This window comes from Poecile atricapillus, chromosome 17 (assembly GCF_030490865.1).
Source record: "Poecile atricapillus isolate bPoeAtr1 chromosome 17, bPoeAtr1.hap1, whole genome shotgun sequence".
NCBI lineage: Eukaryota > Metazoa > Chordata > Aves > Passeriformes > Paridae > Poecile > Poecile atricapillus.
Window position 1 is genome coordinate 2,111,397 of NC_081265.1, and position 16,762 is coordinate 2,128,158.

A 16,762-nucleotide genomic window follows, 5' to 3' on the forward strand; every position below is an offset into this window, starting at 1 on the left:
GTGAGGAAAGGGATGGGAGATGTTTCAGCCCCAGTCCACATGTGCAGACATATCCACATGTGACACTTCCCTGCTGGAGCTGCTCGCTCCAAATCCTGAGGATTGCTGTCAGCAGAGCTTTTCCAAACCATTCTCCCACATTTTTGGTCTGTAGCAAAGGGATTCTGTGGCTTTAGGACTCCTGTACTAGCAGTGTTGGCTGGAGGGTGTTGGGAAACACCTCGTGGCTGGTGCTGTGTGGGATTGTAAAGAACCACATCTGACTGCTTCACCTGGGACTGCTCCAAAAAGGAGGATAAAATGGGAGGAAAGACAAAAAGCACCTTCTAACAGAGCGATTGCCTGTGGAAAAAAAGGGACCACTGGAGAGAAGTTTAATCAGTGCAGTGAGTAATTGCAGGAGCTGCCATAAAACACTTCCCAAATTTCTTTTCCCACTTCACATCCTACCCCAGGCCACTCTGGAAAGCCTCCTGTGGAATTGGTGGGGTGACATGTACTTCCCATGAGGGAAGGTTTCCCCTTGGAGACACTCCCTGGGCTCTTTCTGATTTCCCCACGGAGATCTGATAGCGCTGATGCACAATTCCAATTTTTTCCCACCCCACTCTGAGCGTGGCTACCCCAACGAGGCATTTACCAGCCAAAATCCCTGCTGGAGACACCCAGCACAGGCATCCCACGGAGCCCCAGCGCAGAGCAGGGGCTGGGGACGCTCTGGGGCTCCCTGCTGCTGCTTCACACTGCGGTCACACAGAGGCCACCAGCTCCTTTTGGCACCTGGGATCGTGACAGACCAAAAATAATCCCTCCCCTGTCAGGCAGGGCTGGGAGACACCCCCTGATCAAAGATGGGGAAGCACGAGGAGCCAGTGCAGTGCCCGGTAGTCGCAGCAGAGCAGCTGCCTGACACTTGTGGAGCTTCCTAGAGCCCGCAGAGAGGATGTGAAGGAGGAGGATGATACGGAGGGCTCAGCAGATGTTTCATTGGAGCTACTCCCGTGCGTGAGAGAACGCACGAAGCCGCTCGACGGAAAATGTGCATCCAGAAGTGGACATGGCACTGGAGATGAGATAATTATTAAGGCATTTCTATTCTGGAGCTTTTCTGTGCGGAGTTTTACACGGTAAGAAATGTCAGCGTTGCCTTTCTACACGCACACACGTTCCCTGGCCCAAACAAACGGGTGCCTCTCGGTCACTGATACGTCCCCAGGTCTGTCCCTTTGGCCACAAATAGCTCATTGCCCTATTGGAAAGGTTCCTGTGGAGGGCAGCCAGGTTTGCCCGGCTATATTTACCTAAGCTGGCAAACCGGGCCAGCTCCTCCCTGCTCTGCCGCTGTATATAAAGGGCAACGGTACAAATTAAACCGGCTCAATTTTATAACAAAATGGGTTCTGCGCTGACTGACCGTGCTCAATGGGAGAGCTGTGCCCAGATTTCCTGGGATGGAAATACTGGGAGTGCTGGGAATTCACCGGCAGCAGCTCGGCTGGGGATAACCCCGCTTTTCTGGGGGTGATGGGTGGGGGTCCCGTCCCGGGGGGTGCAGAAAGGAGCCGAGGGCAGGCGGGGGAGCTGAGCGGGGCCGAGCGGGGCTGAGTCGCTGTCGCCGCTGTCGCCGCTGTCGCCGCTGTCGCCGCTGTCGCCGCTGTCGCCGCTGTCGCCGCTGTCGCCGCTGTCGCCGCGGATGCTCCGGGAACCGCTCGGGGCCCGCCGCAGCTCCGGGCGCTGCCGCCAGGTGGCGGCCGAGGGACCGGGATCGGGATCGGGATCGGGATCGGGATCGGGATCGGGATCGGGATCGGGATCGGGATCGGGATCGGGATCAGGATTGGAATCGGGATCGGGACCGGGATCGGGACCGGGATCGGGATCGGGATCGGGATCGGGATCGCGATCGGGATCGGGATCAGGATTGGAATCGGGATCGGGACCGGGATCGGGACCGGGATCGGGATCAGGATTGGAATCGGGATTGGAATCGGGATCGGGACCGGGATCGGGATCGGGAGCGGGATAAGGACTGGTATTGGGAAGGGGATTGGGATGGGGATTGGGATGGGGATAGGATTGATAGGGATCAGGATCAGGACCGAGATCAGGATCAGGATGGGGATCGGGATCAGGATTGGGATCAGGATTGAGATGGGGATCAAGATCAGGATCAGGACATGGATGGGGATTGGGATCAGATTGATAGGAATCAGGACTGGGATCAGGATCAGGATTGGGATCAGGATCAGGATAGGGATTGGGATTGGTCCAGACTCTAAAGGGGGATGGCCATCAATGGGGAGAGTGGTTTGTTAGGTGGGGAGACAGCGCTAGGAAAAGGGGCAGTGGTTTGAAACAGGAAGAGGGGAGATTTGGATGAGGTGCTTGGGAGAAACTCCCCCATGAGCTGCGGCTGTCCCTGGATCCTTGGCAGTGTCCGAGGCCAGGCTGGAGCAGCCTGCTCTGTGTGAGGTGTCCCTGCCATGGCAGGGGTGCCTCTGGATGAGCTTTGAGCTCCCTTCCATCCCAAACCATTCCACGGGCCCAGGACACACCTGGGTGGGAAATTCCTGTGCATTTTTGACAGTCCAAGGTAACTTTGTGTTGCCTGTCCTGAAGAAAACATTGAGAGGTGTCGATATCAGGGCTCCAAACCCTCCTGGCTTCCCAGGGAGCCCCAGCCAGAACTGCCCATCCTCACGCTGCCTTTGTGTCCATCCCCAGCAGCTCCTCAGCCACCAGACCTCACAAAATCCTCTGAACCCTGGAGGCAGCTCCTGCCCTGTGATTTTTAAGCCCCATCCATGAAAACACCAACCCACAATTTTCAGCCCAGACGAAAACTTTCAGCTTCTTGTTTCAGCCTGCTCATGTCACACACCTCCCCTGTTTGCCTGGAAGTGACTCTGTTGTCGGATGCTTCTTCCTTTTCCCTGCTTCGGGCCTCTCCTGCCCACCACAGACACCAACTCCTCCTGTTTGCAGGTTCCCAGCTCCAACCACCGAAGATTTAAGAGACAAAAAAAGCTTAGAAGCATTTTTATTATTTTTTTTTTTCACCTACACAACATTTCTGATGCCCTGAAAGGTACCTGCTGTTTCCTGAAGACCTCCTGCACGGCGCGTGAGAAACAAGGGATAAACAAGGGGATAAAATCCTGTCCCACATCTGAAACCCAACTTCACAAAAAGTATGCACTAAATGACACATGATAACGGGGAAGGACATGCCAGCTGCCCTAATGAATGGTGGTGAGCAAAGCTGGAAAAATAAATGATATAATAATCTCTTATTATATCCCCTTTGACATAAATTAATCTTGACCTGGAACAACGGTGCTGCTTTCCAAGGGAAAATAACCAGGGTGAAATTTTCACCATGAGTCAGGAGGCCAGGGCAGGGTGGTTTGTGTTTGCTCTTTGTTGTTTAGAATTTTGCTTCAGCTGGTAAATTTTGTGGAAAGGTCGGGGACAGGGTGAGCAACTTTGACACAGAAATTGCAATTCCTGCCTCTCAGCAGTGGCTGGGAAGGAGCTGCTGCTCCTCAGCTCCAGGAATTGGCTTTGGGAAGCCCCAAGGAGATGTGCAAGGCTCTGGAAGAGCAGGGAGGCCCTGTTGTGTCACCACGGAACTGCCCAAAATATCTCCAGGTCCTTCCCTTTGGGCTGCTGGGAATTTTGCTCCAGTGAATTGGGAATGACTGGAAGCTCAGGTCGGTGTTCCTGCTGGGGGATGCACGTGTTGTCACTTCATGGGAGTCTTGGTTGATTTTTTATCGCTCAGGCCTACAATGGCAATGGAAAAAAAATCCCTGGGAAGTTCTCACTGAGAAAGAGCAGATGGGGCAGGAAGAGTCTCCCTCTCATTTATCCTATTTATCCTATTTATCCTATTTATCCTATTTATCCTATTTATCCTATTTTTCCATTGTCCAGTGTCCTGCAGGAGCCTTTCCTAGGTCCTTTCCTAGGGAGGAAGGATTAAGAACTGGCTCTAGCCACTTTAGGCCTGCCTAAATATAAACCCGGAGAGGAGAAGATTCCAGGGAGAGCTGGAGAGGGACTGGGGACAAGGGATGGAGGGACAGGACACAGGGAATGGCTCCCAGTGCCAGAGGACAGGGACAGATGAGAAATTAGCAAAAAATTCCCTGTGAAGGCGGTGAGATCCTGGCACAGGTTGCCCAGAGAAACTGGATATTGAAGTTTAAACCTGTAGCTGAAGAGAAGAAAAGCCCAATGTGCTCTCACAAGATGTGTGGCAGAGAAATGTTCTTTATTTTGATGTTTTTATTCATTTAAAAAATAAAAATAAAAATAACTGCATGCTTTGCTATTCATCATTATTAAACATCGTGTTTGTACTGGGATAAATGAAATTAAAGCAGCAAAGAGAAAAAAGCCAGGCTGGTTGAGAGCAGTGGTTCTCCAGCACGGGCTGGGATCAGAGGTTGGAGATAAAAGTAGAAGAAAATATAAAGCAGCTTTTTATGAATTAACATGCCCAGGAGAGAAGTTTCCTCCTGGCCCTCCTCAGCTGAGCCAGGCACACCTTTTCAGCCATACTCACGTATTTGCATTTATTATTTGCATCTCTCTGTGCCAAAAGCCACAGGACAAATCCCCAAATCAGACTCCCGGTGCTTTCACTTCCAGCAAAGCCTTTCCAAAGGAAGAATTTCTGTCTGGAGGCTCCCAGGGAGGAGAGCCTGGGGAAGGGAAGGCAGCAGAGCTCCCCAGCTCCTCAGGGGAGCTGCTTTGGCAGCCAGCACCTGGAACTGGCACCTGGGGAAGGAATGTGGGGGTTTTGGTCACTTATCTCAGCGATATCTCACCTCGGTGTGCCGTCACTCTGGGATGAGGTGAGCATGGTGGGTGAGAGCTCAGAGAGCAGCAGCTGTGTCCATGTGGGACATTCCATGTGTGGAAACCATGGGATCCCAGAGCAGAAGGCTTGGAGAGCTCCAGGGTGGCCTTTCTTTCACTGCTGACTCTGTTTCCTCCTCCACCAGGCTCCCCAGAGCCACCACAGAGGTTAACCCTCATCTCTGTCACCCTCACCCTCCTTATGCATTTCCTAATTATTTTTCCCCCATTTTTTCCTGTCCCATCCTCTCCCAGCCCCAGATTTCCCTCTCTCCCAATGCAATTTCTGTGTTTGAGAGCTCTTTGCCTCCCAACCCTTTTTAGGACCCTTTTTAGGCCATTTCCCTCCTTCCTCACCGACAGCTTTTCCACATCTCCCCATTCCCTTCCAATTTCTCCACATCTTTCCCAAAAAGGTCTGCCCAGCATTAAATAACAGCATCCCAGCCAGGATCTGAGGGGAGTGGAAGGGTTAATTCCCATGTCTGGAAGGTGATATTCTATTTTATTCAATCCCAATGGTGTTTTTTCCAACACCACAGAAGTGCTGAGACTCTTCCACATTTTCCTACATTCCTTTCCATTTTTTTCTAGACTATTTCCCCCATGTCTGCCAGTGTTTAAATCCAGGATACAAGAAGATGGTTTTTACTGCACTTATAAGTGGTTGCTGCTGATGAATCAGCATATAAAATTGGCTAATTAATGAGTTTTGGAATAACTAACACCCCCCAGGCTTCAGTTTTACCTAAAGGGATCATGTTTATCCAGAGACAAGTGCTAGCAAAAGAGAAATACATTAAAATAATCCAGCAATCCTACTACTACATGGAGTAAATTGCAGGGGGGGGAAAAAAAAAAGAAAAAAAAAGGCACTTAGCAGGCTATTTTTTTCTTCATTAAACGTGATGAGCTCATAAAAGCCCAATTAATTAGTCAGAATGATGTGAATGACTCGTCAGACCTAATTTTAGCAGCCTAAAGTTAGCCAGCATTTCCACAGCAGTCGTTTCATCTCCGTCAGCAATAAATGGAGAGGGATGAACATTTCCAGGATAAACTCATCCCGAAAAACCAGAGGAAGGTGGAGTGAGCTCTCCTGTGGAGACTGAAGAGTTCCAGGAACCACAGAGAGCAGGCAAACACTGAATTTCTTTGCTGCTAAGGTCAGGTGAGCTCAACCCCAGCAACTCCGATATGATTATTTTACGTTTGCAGGGTAATTAAACACAACGCAAATGAACTGCAATCATCAGGGGCAAGAGCATGATGAGGCATTGCTCACTGGATAATTACAGAGACGTGCAGAGCACGGTACTTCCACGTCACAGGCACCTTCAGAGCATCAATGTTTTCCTTTTTTTTTCCCCCCAGTTTGAGTCGGAGTTGTTGGATTTCTCCGTGAAGGATCATTTTAGCACAGCCATCTGAGACAAGCACTTTTCATTCTGACAAAATCACCCTGTTTGCTCTCCAGATTGATCTTTGTCTTTGCAAGGAAGTGCAACACGCTGAAAAGTGAGATGAAATGAAAGAGGATTTGATATCAAATACTGCACAGCTCACTCCAGACATGATCTCCTCCTCAAGGCTCAATCCGGTTCTGCTGATTTAAAACCAGAGGTCTTGTTTTGATTTTTTTTATTTTTTGACCTCCTGCATCCCTCCAGCTGCTGAAGGAGCAGCACCTCAGGGAATGGTTCAAGACTAGGGAATGAAAGCTCTCCAGGATCCCACTGTGGGTCCCACAGGACCAGGCAGGATGTGAGCCGGTGTCCAAAGCCACCCTGCAGCACTGGGGTCAGTCATTCCTTTGTCTTACAAAGAACAGCCCCACGGATTCCCCAGAGGAGCTCTGGGATGAGGCTGGATCTGAGGAATCCTCTGTTGGGATAATGGAGCTCCAGAGCCTCCTGGAGGGGCTGGAATGGGCTTTCCAAACCAACGAGGCAGCTTGGAAACGCCTCCCCAGAGGGCACAGGGCATGGTTTGTGTGCCCTGCCGAGGTCGTTCTGTGTCTCTGGGCACGGCCAGCCCTGGTCCCTGCAGGGGAAGGAACTTCACCAGGGTTTGCTCCAGTGCAGGGGCTCTCTGCACATCCCAAGTGGAAGCTGCTCCCTTGTTCCAGCAGTGCAGAGCTGTCCCCACAGCCCAGCAGGGTGTGACAGTGTGTGACAGCGTGGCCACGAGGTCTGGGACATAAATACTGCTGCACACGAGCCCGCTGTCTGTGTTCCAGGAGCCACGAGGGGAGGATTTGTTGGGAGGGGTTTTAACGGCAGGAAAAGTCAGATTTGGGACTCTATGGAGAGCCTGCTCAAGGTCACAGCAGCTTTCCTGTAGGAAACCTCTCCAGGAGGCTGGCTGGAAGCTGTCACCGGCTCTTCAGGATCCTCACAGCTGGTGACGAGGGCAACAGCGCTGAAGGACTTTTGGTTGGACTTGATTTCCAGGGCTGGCTTCTCCGCTTGCTTCTCCCGCGTCTTCTCGGCGCGGTTCCACTCCTGCTCCTTGCACTCCAGCTGCATGGCGCTGCAGTGAGGGGCGTACACCTCCGTGGTCTCCTCGAACTGCAGGCAGTCCACCTTGTAGTACTTCTTCTTGACGTGCAGGACATCGTTGAACCTGTGGCCCCACAGGATCTCTCTGGGCACGTAGGAGCTCCGCGACTGGTGGGAAGTCCCCGTGGAGTCACCCGTGTAGACGAAGGTCACCAAGATCTCAAAGTTGTCCTTGGCCAGGGCTTTGCGGTCCAGGCCGTACAAGGGGCTGTCGCTGTCGATCTCGTGGACAACGGTGACCGGTGTGACCAGTATGATCTGGTCATTGAGCAGCTTCAGGTCCCGGTACTCCATGGTCATCCTCCCCTCCTTGTCCTCCCGGTAGCGCAGCAGCTGCGCGCGCACCGAGCCCTCCACCATGTGGTTGGGCCGGAAGTCCCCGATGCGCCACATCAGGCAGAACTTGCCATCCCTCAGCCCAACCACGGCGTAGTAGCTGAAACGGATGGTCTGGGCCCTCTTGCGGGCCGTGGCCATCTTGGCCAAGGCGGCCCCGATGATGAAGGTGTCGATGATGCAGCTCAGCACCGACTGCAGGATCACCATGAGGATGGCGAGCGAGCACTCCTCGGTCACGCAGCGGTAGCCGTAGCCGATGGTGGTCTGCGTTTCCAGGGAGAACAGGAAGGCTCCCGTGAAGCTGTGCACGTTTGCCACGCAGGGCGTGACCTCCTCGTCGCTGAACAGGTCCCCGTGCTGGACGGCAATCAGCCAGAACACCAGGCCGAAGAACAGCCACGAGAGCACGTAGGACAGCGAGAAAATCACAAACATGTGGCGCCACTTGATGTCCACCAGCGTGGTGAAGATGTCCACCACGTAGCTCTCCCACTCCCCAAAGATGTGCTTGAAGTAGACGTTGCAGCTGCCATCCTTGTGGAGAAACCTCTTCTGCAGCCTTTTCACCTCCTTTTCCGGGCTTTCCCGACAGGCGCCGCGGTAACTGACCTTGTTTCCCTGGATATTCACCGGCCTGTAGCAGCCACTTTGGTCATTCATCTTCCTCATCTCTGCCTCAGCTTACAGAAGGTGCCAGGGGTTGTTTTCTTTGTTCATTGGAAATCTATGAAATAAAGGAGAAACTCTGTTTTTATTTGAATTTCCAGATCTGATCCCATTTGCTCCGTGACCATCATGGGTGATTTTTGGAAGGGGACAGGCTGTGACATCCATGACCAGGCCTGGAAATATGAGACAGCTACAAATTTAACCACTTAAAAATGTCCTTATCAGCCCTAAAATTTGATGAAAAAATAAATCAAAACCTTTTTTTGGAGTGGAGACCCTATTGTGAGTAACTCCTTTAATGAAGCAAGATTAAAAGCAGGATGAGCTCCCCTGAGCAGTCACAAATGGCAGAAAACACTTAAATTTGGCCAAATATTGGAGGTAATTAATTGCTTTTTACAATTTTCTGCATTTTCCTCCATTAGAAAAAATTTTAAAAAAAGGGGAAACCCCCTTATTTAGAGTTAAAACTTCAGTCACATGGGCAGGGAAATTCAGTGCTGGTGTGTTTTAACCAAAAAATGTATCAAACACAAGGACACAACATTATTTATGTTCTATCATTGCCCAGAAAAACCTGCTCTTGTGAAGTGGGCTGAGCTGGTGCTGCAGAGACATGTTTGTTCAATTTGGAGAAAATTATTTACATTTCAAATGAAAAAAGAAACCACTCTGAGGTCCCGGGAAGCCTCTGAAATCCTTCCTTAAAGCAAACAAAAAAATATCCGGCTGCCAAAAATATTTAAATCTTGATTAATGAGTTTGAAACAAACACGGAGGGTGTTAATGGAAGTTGTGGGTGACACAGATTTAGGAAGTGATGTGGATTAGGAGATTCCTCTGTCAGAGCAGAGAAGAACTGAGCAGTCCTGGGCCATATTTAGTGACCAAGAACAAGAATTATGTTAGAAATTGAGACCTTATCACCTGGAATCCAATAAAAAACATGGAATTTAGAAAAGGCAAATCCTTTTCCTGCAGGTCTCCAGCTCATTCCACAACATCCCAACCACTAACACACAAACCAGTCAGAAGTGATGGGGACACAGCAGAAAAATTCCAATTTTTTGCTAATTTCATGCTTCTAACTGATATTCCTAAAGGGGAAAAAAACCAAAAAACAACAGCTAATATTTCTGTGGGAAACCTGTCATTATTCTTCCAGAAACTGCAAGTTTTTGATGGAAAAATGACAAGCTCTTTTCCCATTTTTAAGCTAGTTTCAGAGTTCGGATGTAGGTTTTCAATGGAGCCAAGAAATCCACGGAAAATGAATTAAAGAAAATCGAATTTCAGAAAAAAAACAGCTTTCCTGAGGGAATTCTTTTCCTCAGGTCTTCGCTCCTTTTGCCTGAGCAGAGAAATGACTGCACACACTTCCAGGCAGAGCAGAGTCAGGCCCATGGGGTGTAAAATATATAGGATGGACTGGATTAACAGCCCAAGAACTTTCTCCTCATCCAAGGAACCATGACAAGCATGCAGAGACATTCATCCAAAAACACTTAAAAGCCAAACATAGTTTCCATTTCTTTTTTTTTTTCTCTTTTTTTTTTTCCTTTTTTTTTTTTCTTTTTTCCAGTCCAGAAATGAATGTGACATATGGTGTCGTAGCCTCAGAATGTGGCCTTCATTAAAAAACACAACATTAATGTTTCCAAAAATACTTCTTGGAATAGGGTCTTTGGAAACATTCATATGACTTGCTTTACTCAGAGTTTTAAACAAACACTGCAGCCTGCTCTATTGAAGACGCTTGACCCAACATTTTCAAAGTCGTGTTTGACAACAAACAAAAACTGGAAACTGCCGAGGGTTGGGTTTTTTTTGGTGTTTTCGTTAAGCACCTCGTAATGTGAGGTGTGAAAATGGAGTAATCAGGAGCCAATATGATCTTAAATAAAAGCATTTGTAGGGCTTTGTGTTGAGGGGCAGCTCTCTGGCAGGGAGCAGGGAATGCTGGAGCTGTGTCCGGGGATTGGGATGGATTTTAGGGAAAGGTTCTTCCCCCAGAGGGTGCTGGCACTGCCTAGGCTCCCCAGGGAATGGTGACATTCCCGAGGCTGCCGGAGCTCCAGGAGGGTTTGGACAGCGCTCCAGGGATGCCCAGGGTGGGATTTGGGGTGTCAGAGCCAGCAGATGGACTCGATGATCCTTCATCCCTCCCAACTCAATATTCCTTGATCCTAATTATTTTCTTATCTTCTTATCTCCTTCTCTTACCTACTGATTTTCTTGTTGACTGCTTCAAACCAGAGTTCCTTGAAAACACTCCCAGCCATCCCAGGACTCTAAAAGGGACTCAGCCTCATCAACCAAAGGCTCCTGAGGGGATCCCACTCTGCTGTCACCATCAGAAAACCTTCACATTTCCAAAATTGTGTTTCACTGGCACCACCCTCGGGTTTTTGTGGGCAGAACCTTGGGTGTGACACACACAGAACAATGGGGTAAAGACCACTCTGATTTCCTGGCCATCTGCCACAGCCAGGAGACAGCTTTGATGTGGAGGTGACCTGTTTTGGGACCTCTGAGTCTGCACAGGGCTTCTCCTCAGTAGAAGCTGTAATTATAGAAATACTCCCATGGGTGTCTGAGGTGAGATTTTGACTGGAACAAACCATGGAACAGGTTGGGATCGCCCAGAACAATCCAAAGTGTGTCAGCAGTAAGAAAGGGAATGGGATGCAGAGCTCCCTAAACCAAAACCAAATGTCCAGCCCTGGAGATGGATGGAGCAAAAAACAACCAGTGCAGAGCTACCAGACAAGGATTGCTCCCAGCTCCTCAGTTAAGCTTTCTTGGTTTTGTTGAAACTTGGATTTCTCAGAGGCATTTGGCATTGCACAGTGGACACTGCCCCAAGTGACCTAAAACCCAAAATTGCACAGTGGACACTGCTCCAGGTGACCTAAAACCCAAAATTGCACAGTGGACACTGCTCCAGGTGACCTAAAACCCCAAACTGCACAGAGGACACTGCTCCAGGTGACCTAAAACCCAAAATTGCACAGTGGGGACTCCCCACATGACCTAAAATCCCTGGAAAGAGCTTCCTCAGCCACTCCAAAGCATCAAAAAATGTTGCCCAGTATTTTGGGTGCGCTCATCCAAACCTGCACTTTTCAAGGCCACCTTTTCAAGTCTCTCAAGTGCAGTAATAATCATAATAATTAATGATCATGCATCATGATTAATAACTCTCTGACATTGATGTTGCTCAGCACATTCAGGTGCAAACCTGGATCATGTAAATCAGGATTAGGATCTGTCCCTCCTTCCTGGGACACCATGGAACAGACACATGATTTCCCTGCTCCAGACAAGAGTTTGGGAACCCAGATGTTCCTCCCCCCTCTGCCGAGGCACTCTGACTTCTGCAGAATGCTCAAAGAATCCGATTATTACCAAATTATTACCAAAGACCACAGAGTCCAAACCAGTGACCTTCAACCCTAGAGACATTTCAAAAATCTGATTTTCCAAACGGGAAATATTTGACACATCCCTAAGAAAGCCCCAGGATCCCAGGAGAGGTCCTGTTACCTGCTAAAGATTAACAAAGGGGTGGGGGAGGATTTAAAAACATTCTCTACTCACTAAAGCTCAGGGATCTGTTGTTGCAAATGACTCTCAGATGTTGCCAGGAAGCGTTTTCACCTTCCTCTAACACTGATATATAAACCCTGCCCCTTTTTCTGTCTTGCTTTTACTTTCTGTGGGCTTTTTCCTGGATTTCTGGGCATGTTTGTGCACATCATGAGCCTCCCCTTGCATTGCAGCACAGCTGAAGTTTGCGGTATTTCTGCTCTCTGTTCTTATAAATGCACTTCCCCCTCCAAATGAAAGTTTGTCAGAGATAAAAATAAAGCAGCAAAGCCAGGCAGGGTGGTTGGAAGGCAGAAACAGAGAAATTTCGAAAGGTTTCTTTAGGGTAAATGGCAGAGAGATGTTCTAAAGAATATCTGAGTTCAGAAAACAGAATAATTCTTAATTATCTAAGCCAGGATTTTGCTGTGTTGGATCCTGAAATGCTCAGGGAGATAGAGAACTGCTGTATCAGATACAGATACAGATACTGCTCTGACACAGAACTGCTCCAGAGATCTGTGTTCAGGGGCTTCCACACTGAATCTCCAAACTGATATACTTTAAAAATTCCACCCCAATCAGATGTGGGAGGAAATTCCCGTATTCCAAAGGTCACAAAGGAGTCCAGTGGCAGAGCCAGGAACAAACCCAGCACCTGCTTTTACCCGGTGAAGAGTTGCCACAAAGCAAAGACCAGCAGGAGCAGATTTTTCTTATCATATTTATATTTTCATGTAGCTCCTCTCGAGCAGAGCAGCTGTGCCAAAAGAACTCGAGCTCCTGTCAGCTGGCTCAGAGCAGTCACTGCAAAGCCTCGAGCATCCCTGGGTGTAATTGTCAATTTAATCCCGATATTTGCAGTTTAGGGCTCAGTGTTTTGTGAGGATAATCCCTCTTGCACCGTAACCTAATACCTAACAAATTGCTGCTACACCCCTTTTATGACTGCCTTTGCCCATTGTGTAAACAATAGGGGTGAATTTTTGTTCGGTGACAACTTCACTCAACAGCCTGTTTGTAAAACATTAAGCAAAACAATGTGAAGATCTGGGTTCCAGGATAATTCTGTTCTGAGATCAGATCAAAAAGAAAACAACCCCAAACTTCCAGACTGAATTGGGTGCTCGCTCTCACCCCCACGCACAGAAGTGATGTCTCTCTCTCTCTCCAGCCTTGCTTTAGCAATCACCTCAGTTTCCTGCTTCATTTTGGGAATGATCTGAAAGGTTTCCAGTTTTAGTCATTGTTGTGTAACCCTGGAAGGGTTTCAGCTCAGAGACCAGAAATGTGACAAGTCAGAACCTTCGGAGCTGCTTTGGGATTGGCTCCAACACTTGTTCCCTTAAAAAAAATCCACCACCCACAAAACCTAAATAAATCTATTGCAGGACAGCATTAAGGCTCTTCCTTCCTTCTTTCCTTCCTTCCTCTCACTCTTTTTGTTGCAAAGAGACTTCTCCTGCTACTCACAGCCAATCTTTCTGCTTCTGATCTGTCCTTCCACCATCCCAGCCTGCTCCAAGTCCAGCCTGGCCTTGGACACTTCCAGGAATCCAGGGGCAGCCAGGAATCCCTTCCCCATGTCCCATCCAGCCCTGCCCTCTGCCAGCTCAAGATTTAATGTTTGTCAGCTCAGATCCCCACAGGTCAGCTCTGCAAGGGGAGAGGGAATCCCAAATCCCCTGAGTGGATCTGCTGGGGGAGCAGGGCTGAGGGAGAGGGGTCCCTATTTCAGAGCGTGGCCAGAGCACTCCGGTTGTGCTGCCTTCACATCCCCGTGGGAGCTTCATCCCTACACACACAGTGACAGCTTTGATGCCACCAGAGTGAAGCTTTTAAAAGGCTCAAATTTCCCTGGAAAGCAAAGGTTTTGTTCTTCCCATCCCTTCAGCTGAGCCAAGCGAGTGCTGGAGGTCACCGAGGGCTCCACCAGGCATCACCTGGCAGCTGTCACCTGTCCCCTCCAGCCTCCTTTGCACAGAGCCCTTCCAGCAGCAGAAGAAAATATTGCAAATAAAAAAATCAAAAATCAAAAATAATAAAATTATTAAAAATACTATATATATATATATTAATATTTGTATAAAATAAATAAAACACTGGATGATCTTTAAGGTCCCTTCCAACCCAAACCATTCTGATTCTAACACACCAAACCCAGAGCAAAATCTTACTTATTTCTTAGACTCCTTATTCAATGCCTCCATACGTACAGAGACCTAAAGTATCAATATCAAAGTGTTTGTTGAGCATTTTAAGGACCAGACGAAGACTCCAAAGAGCAGCAGAGCTTTGCAGAGATTTTTGAGTCACGCGATGGTGCCGTGATCCCCACTGGAACAACTCACAGCAACAGATATATTGACATTTAATTCATCTAAGTGAAACCAGATCTGCTTGCAACAAAACCAATAAAAAAATAAAAATAAAGATGAAGGAGTTTGGCCCCTTGAAGCTGGAGAAGACAGACTGGGAGCTGCTCCTTGGTGAAGGCTTGGTGCCCATTTGGGAGCCACAGGACAGGTTCAAAAGGGAGCAGCTCCCTGCTTCCCACTCTGAACACTTCCCAAAATCCTGGGAAAGATGTGAATGTCTCTTTTCATTTATTTGCACTGTGTGCACTGCATGGCCTCAGCCAGGAGCCAGCAGTGGAAACACTGAAAAACCAGGAGAGATGGAAAGTGCTGGCAACTCCAGCCTCTTGACGGGGCCTCGCTGCCATTCTTTGTCCCAGAAGCTTTGGCAGGGGGGAAACCTAAAACTGCTCCCTCTGGAGAGTCTCTTCCCAACCCTCAGCTCCTGCACAGAGGGAACTGGGGCACAGCAATCCCAGCTCAGCCTCCCCTCATGGGCTGCCCCAGAACTGGGACTGAACTGGGACTGAACTGGGACGGCCCAGCAGGGAAATGGAGTGACCAGAACACCAGAGGTGACATCCCACACTGGAATGGGGCAGCTGCACCCCCCAGGGCCACTGTCATCCCCTTCTCCTCCTTCAGATTCCTTGTCCTGGCTCTCTTCCCATCAGCTGGTACAGGAAGCCATGGAACAAAAATTTGCATTTTGATATTCAGCTGACAGGAGCGAAGAGTCTCCATTTCTGCTCCTGCAGTTTCAATTCTTAAAGCTGCTACAGCTGGGACACATCCTAGAGCTGAAAATCATGGAATGGTTTGGGTTGGAAAGGACCTTAAAGATCATCTTCCAACCCCCTGCCACAGGCAGGAACATCTCCCACTGGACCAGGATGCTCCAACCCCCATCCAGCCCGGCCCTGGGCACTTCCAGGGATGGAGCAGCTGGAAAAACAATTTTATATCCAGGCTTCTCCCTCTGGAAATCAGTAACCAAGCTATTCCCTAATTCAGCAGGCCCCTGGGCTTTAATGAAAATGAGCTGTGAGGCAACCAAATCACCAGTGCCAGCACTAATTAGCATTTCCTCCTCCCCTGACTGTCTGTCCTGGTGCCCAGGGAAGCTTCATTCCCACCCTTCTGCAGATTGCACCCCACACTGCCCCTCTTGGAGCTCCCTCAGCCTTCAGAGCCCCAGCAAAATCCCTCGAGGAACTTTTCCCCCTCTGGCCAGGAGCAGGAGAACAGTTTGTAGCAGCTCTGAATAGCCGTGATGTAATTAATGAATTAATGTAATCAGCAGGTGAGTGGCAGGTCAGGAACAATGACAGAAGGAGATCAGAGAGTGCTGAGCAGGAATTTAGCGGAGCCAACACCCTCAGCCCCGTTATTTGCTGTTCTGTCCCTTCCCAAAACACAGCAGGTTATTAATAATCTGGGAATCTGGAGCTGGTATTCCAGAAGGAATGTCCAGAATATTCCTCCAGGCTCGGGACAGCTTCCTTAACGTCAGCCCCTGCAGCTCCGCTTCCTGAGCTCCTCTCCTTCCTGTTTGCTGCTTCTTTGGGGCCAGGAAAGGCCCCACAGCCCCGAGCCACAGCACCTCCAGCCCAGGCTGTGATCCAGGGATATCCCAACGTTCCTGGAGAGTTCATCCTGGGATGTTCCAGTATTCCTGTGCTTTTATCCAGGGATATTCCAATATTCCTGTGCTTTTATCCTGGGATGTTCCAATATTCCTGTGTGTTTTATCCAGGAATATTCCAATATTTGTGTGCTTTCATCCAGGAATATTCCAATATTCATGTGCTCTTTCTCCCGGGATATTCCAACATTCTGTGCCCCTTATTCAGAAATATTCCAATATTCCTGTGCTCCTTACCCAGGCATATTCCAATACTCCTGTGTGGCTTATCCAGGAATACTCCAGTATTCCTGGGCAGCTTATCCAGGCATATTCCAACATTCCTGTGCCCCTTATCAAGGAATATTCCAATAGTCCTGTGCTCCTTAACCAGGAATATTCCAATATTCCTGTGCTCCTTAACCAGGAATATTCCAATATTCCTGTGCTCCTTAACCAGGAATATTCCAATATTTCTGTGCTCCTTAACCAGGAATATTCCAATATTTCTGTGCCCCTTAACCAGGAATATTCCAATATTCCTGTGCTCCTTAACCAGGAATATTCCAATATTTCTGTGCTCCTTCTCCAGGAATATTCCAACATTCCTGTGCCCCTTATCCAGGTCTGCAGATGTGAGAAATGCACATATCCAGAATTTGCCTTTAAGACACAAAAATGAAATGTTTGGATTGTTTTGAGGGGGATCTTTGCCCCCTGTGACTTGCACAGAGGTCGATTTGTGCCCCTCAAGGCCC

General features: G+C 48.8%; 1 protein-coding gene across 3 annotated transcripts in view; it reads right to left on the reverse strand.

The window, feature by feature from the left end:
• Positions 1–2,038: 2,038 nt before the first annotated feature.
• The window catches only part of KCNJ16 (potassium inwardly rectifying channel subfamily J member 16), a 37,388-nt gene continuing 22,664 nt past the window's right edge, over positions 2,039–16,762 (reverse strand). For all 3 annotated transcript variants that reach the window (XM_058852234.1, XM_058852235.1, XM_058852236.1), the window contains one exon: positions 2,039–8,490. In XM_058852234.1, coding sequence (XP_058708217.1) covers positions 7,155–8,435 — 1,281 coding nt within the window. In that variant the 5' untranslated portion in view covers positions 8,436–8,490 and the 3' untranslated portion in view covers positions 2,039–7,154. The remainder of the gene's footprint in view (positions 8,491–16,762) is intronic.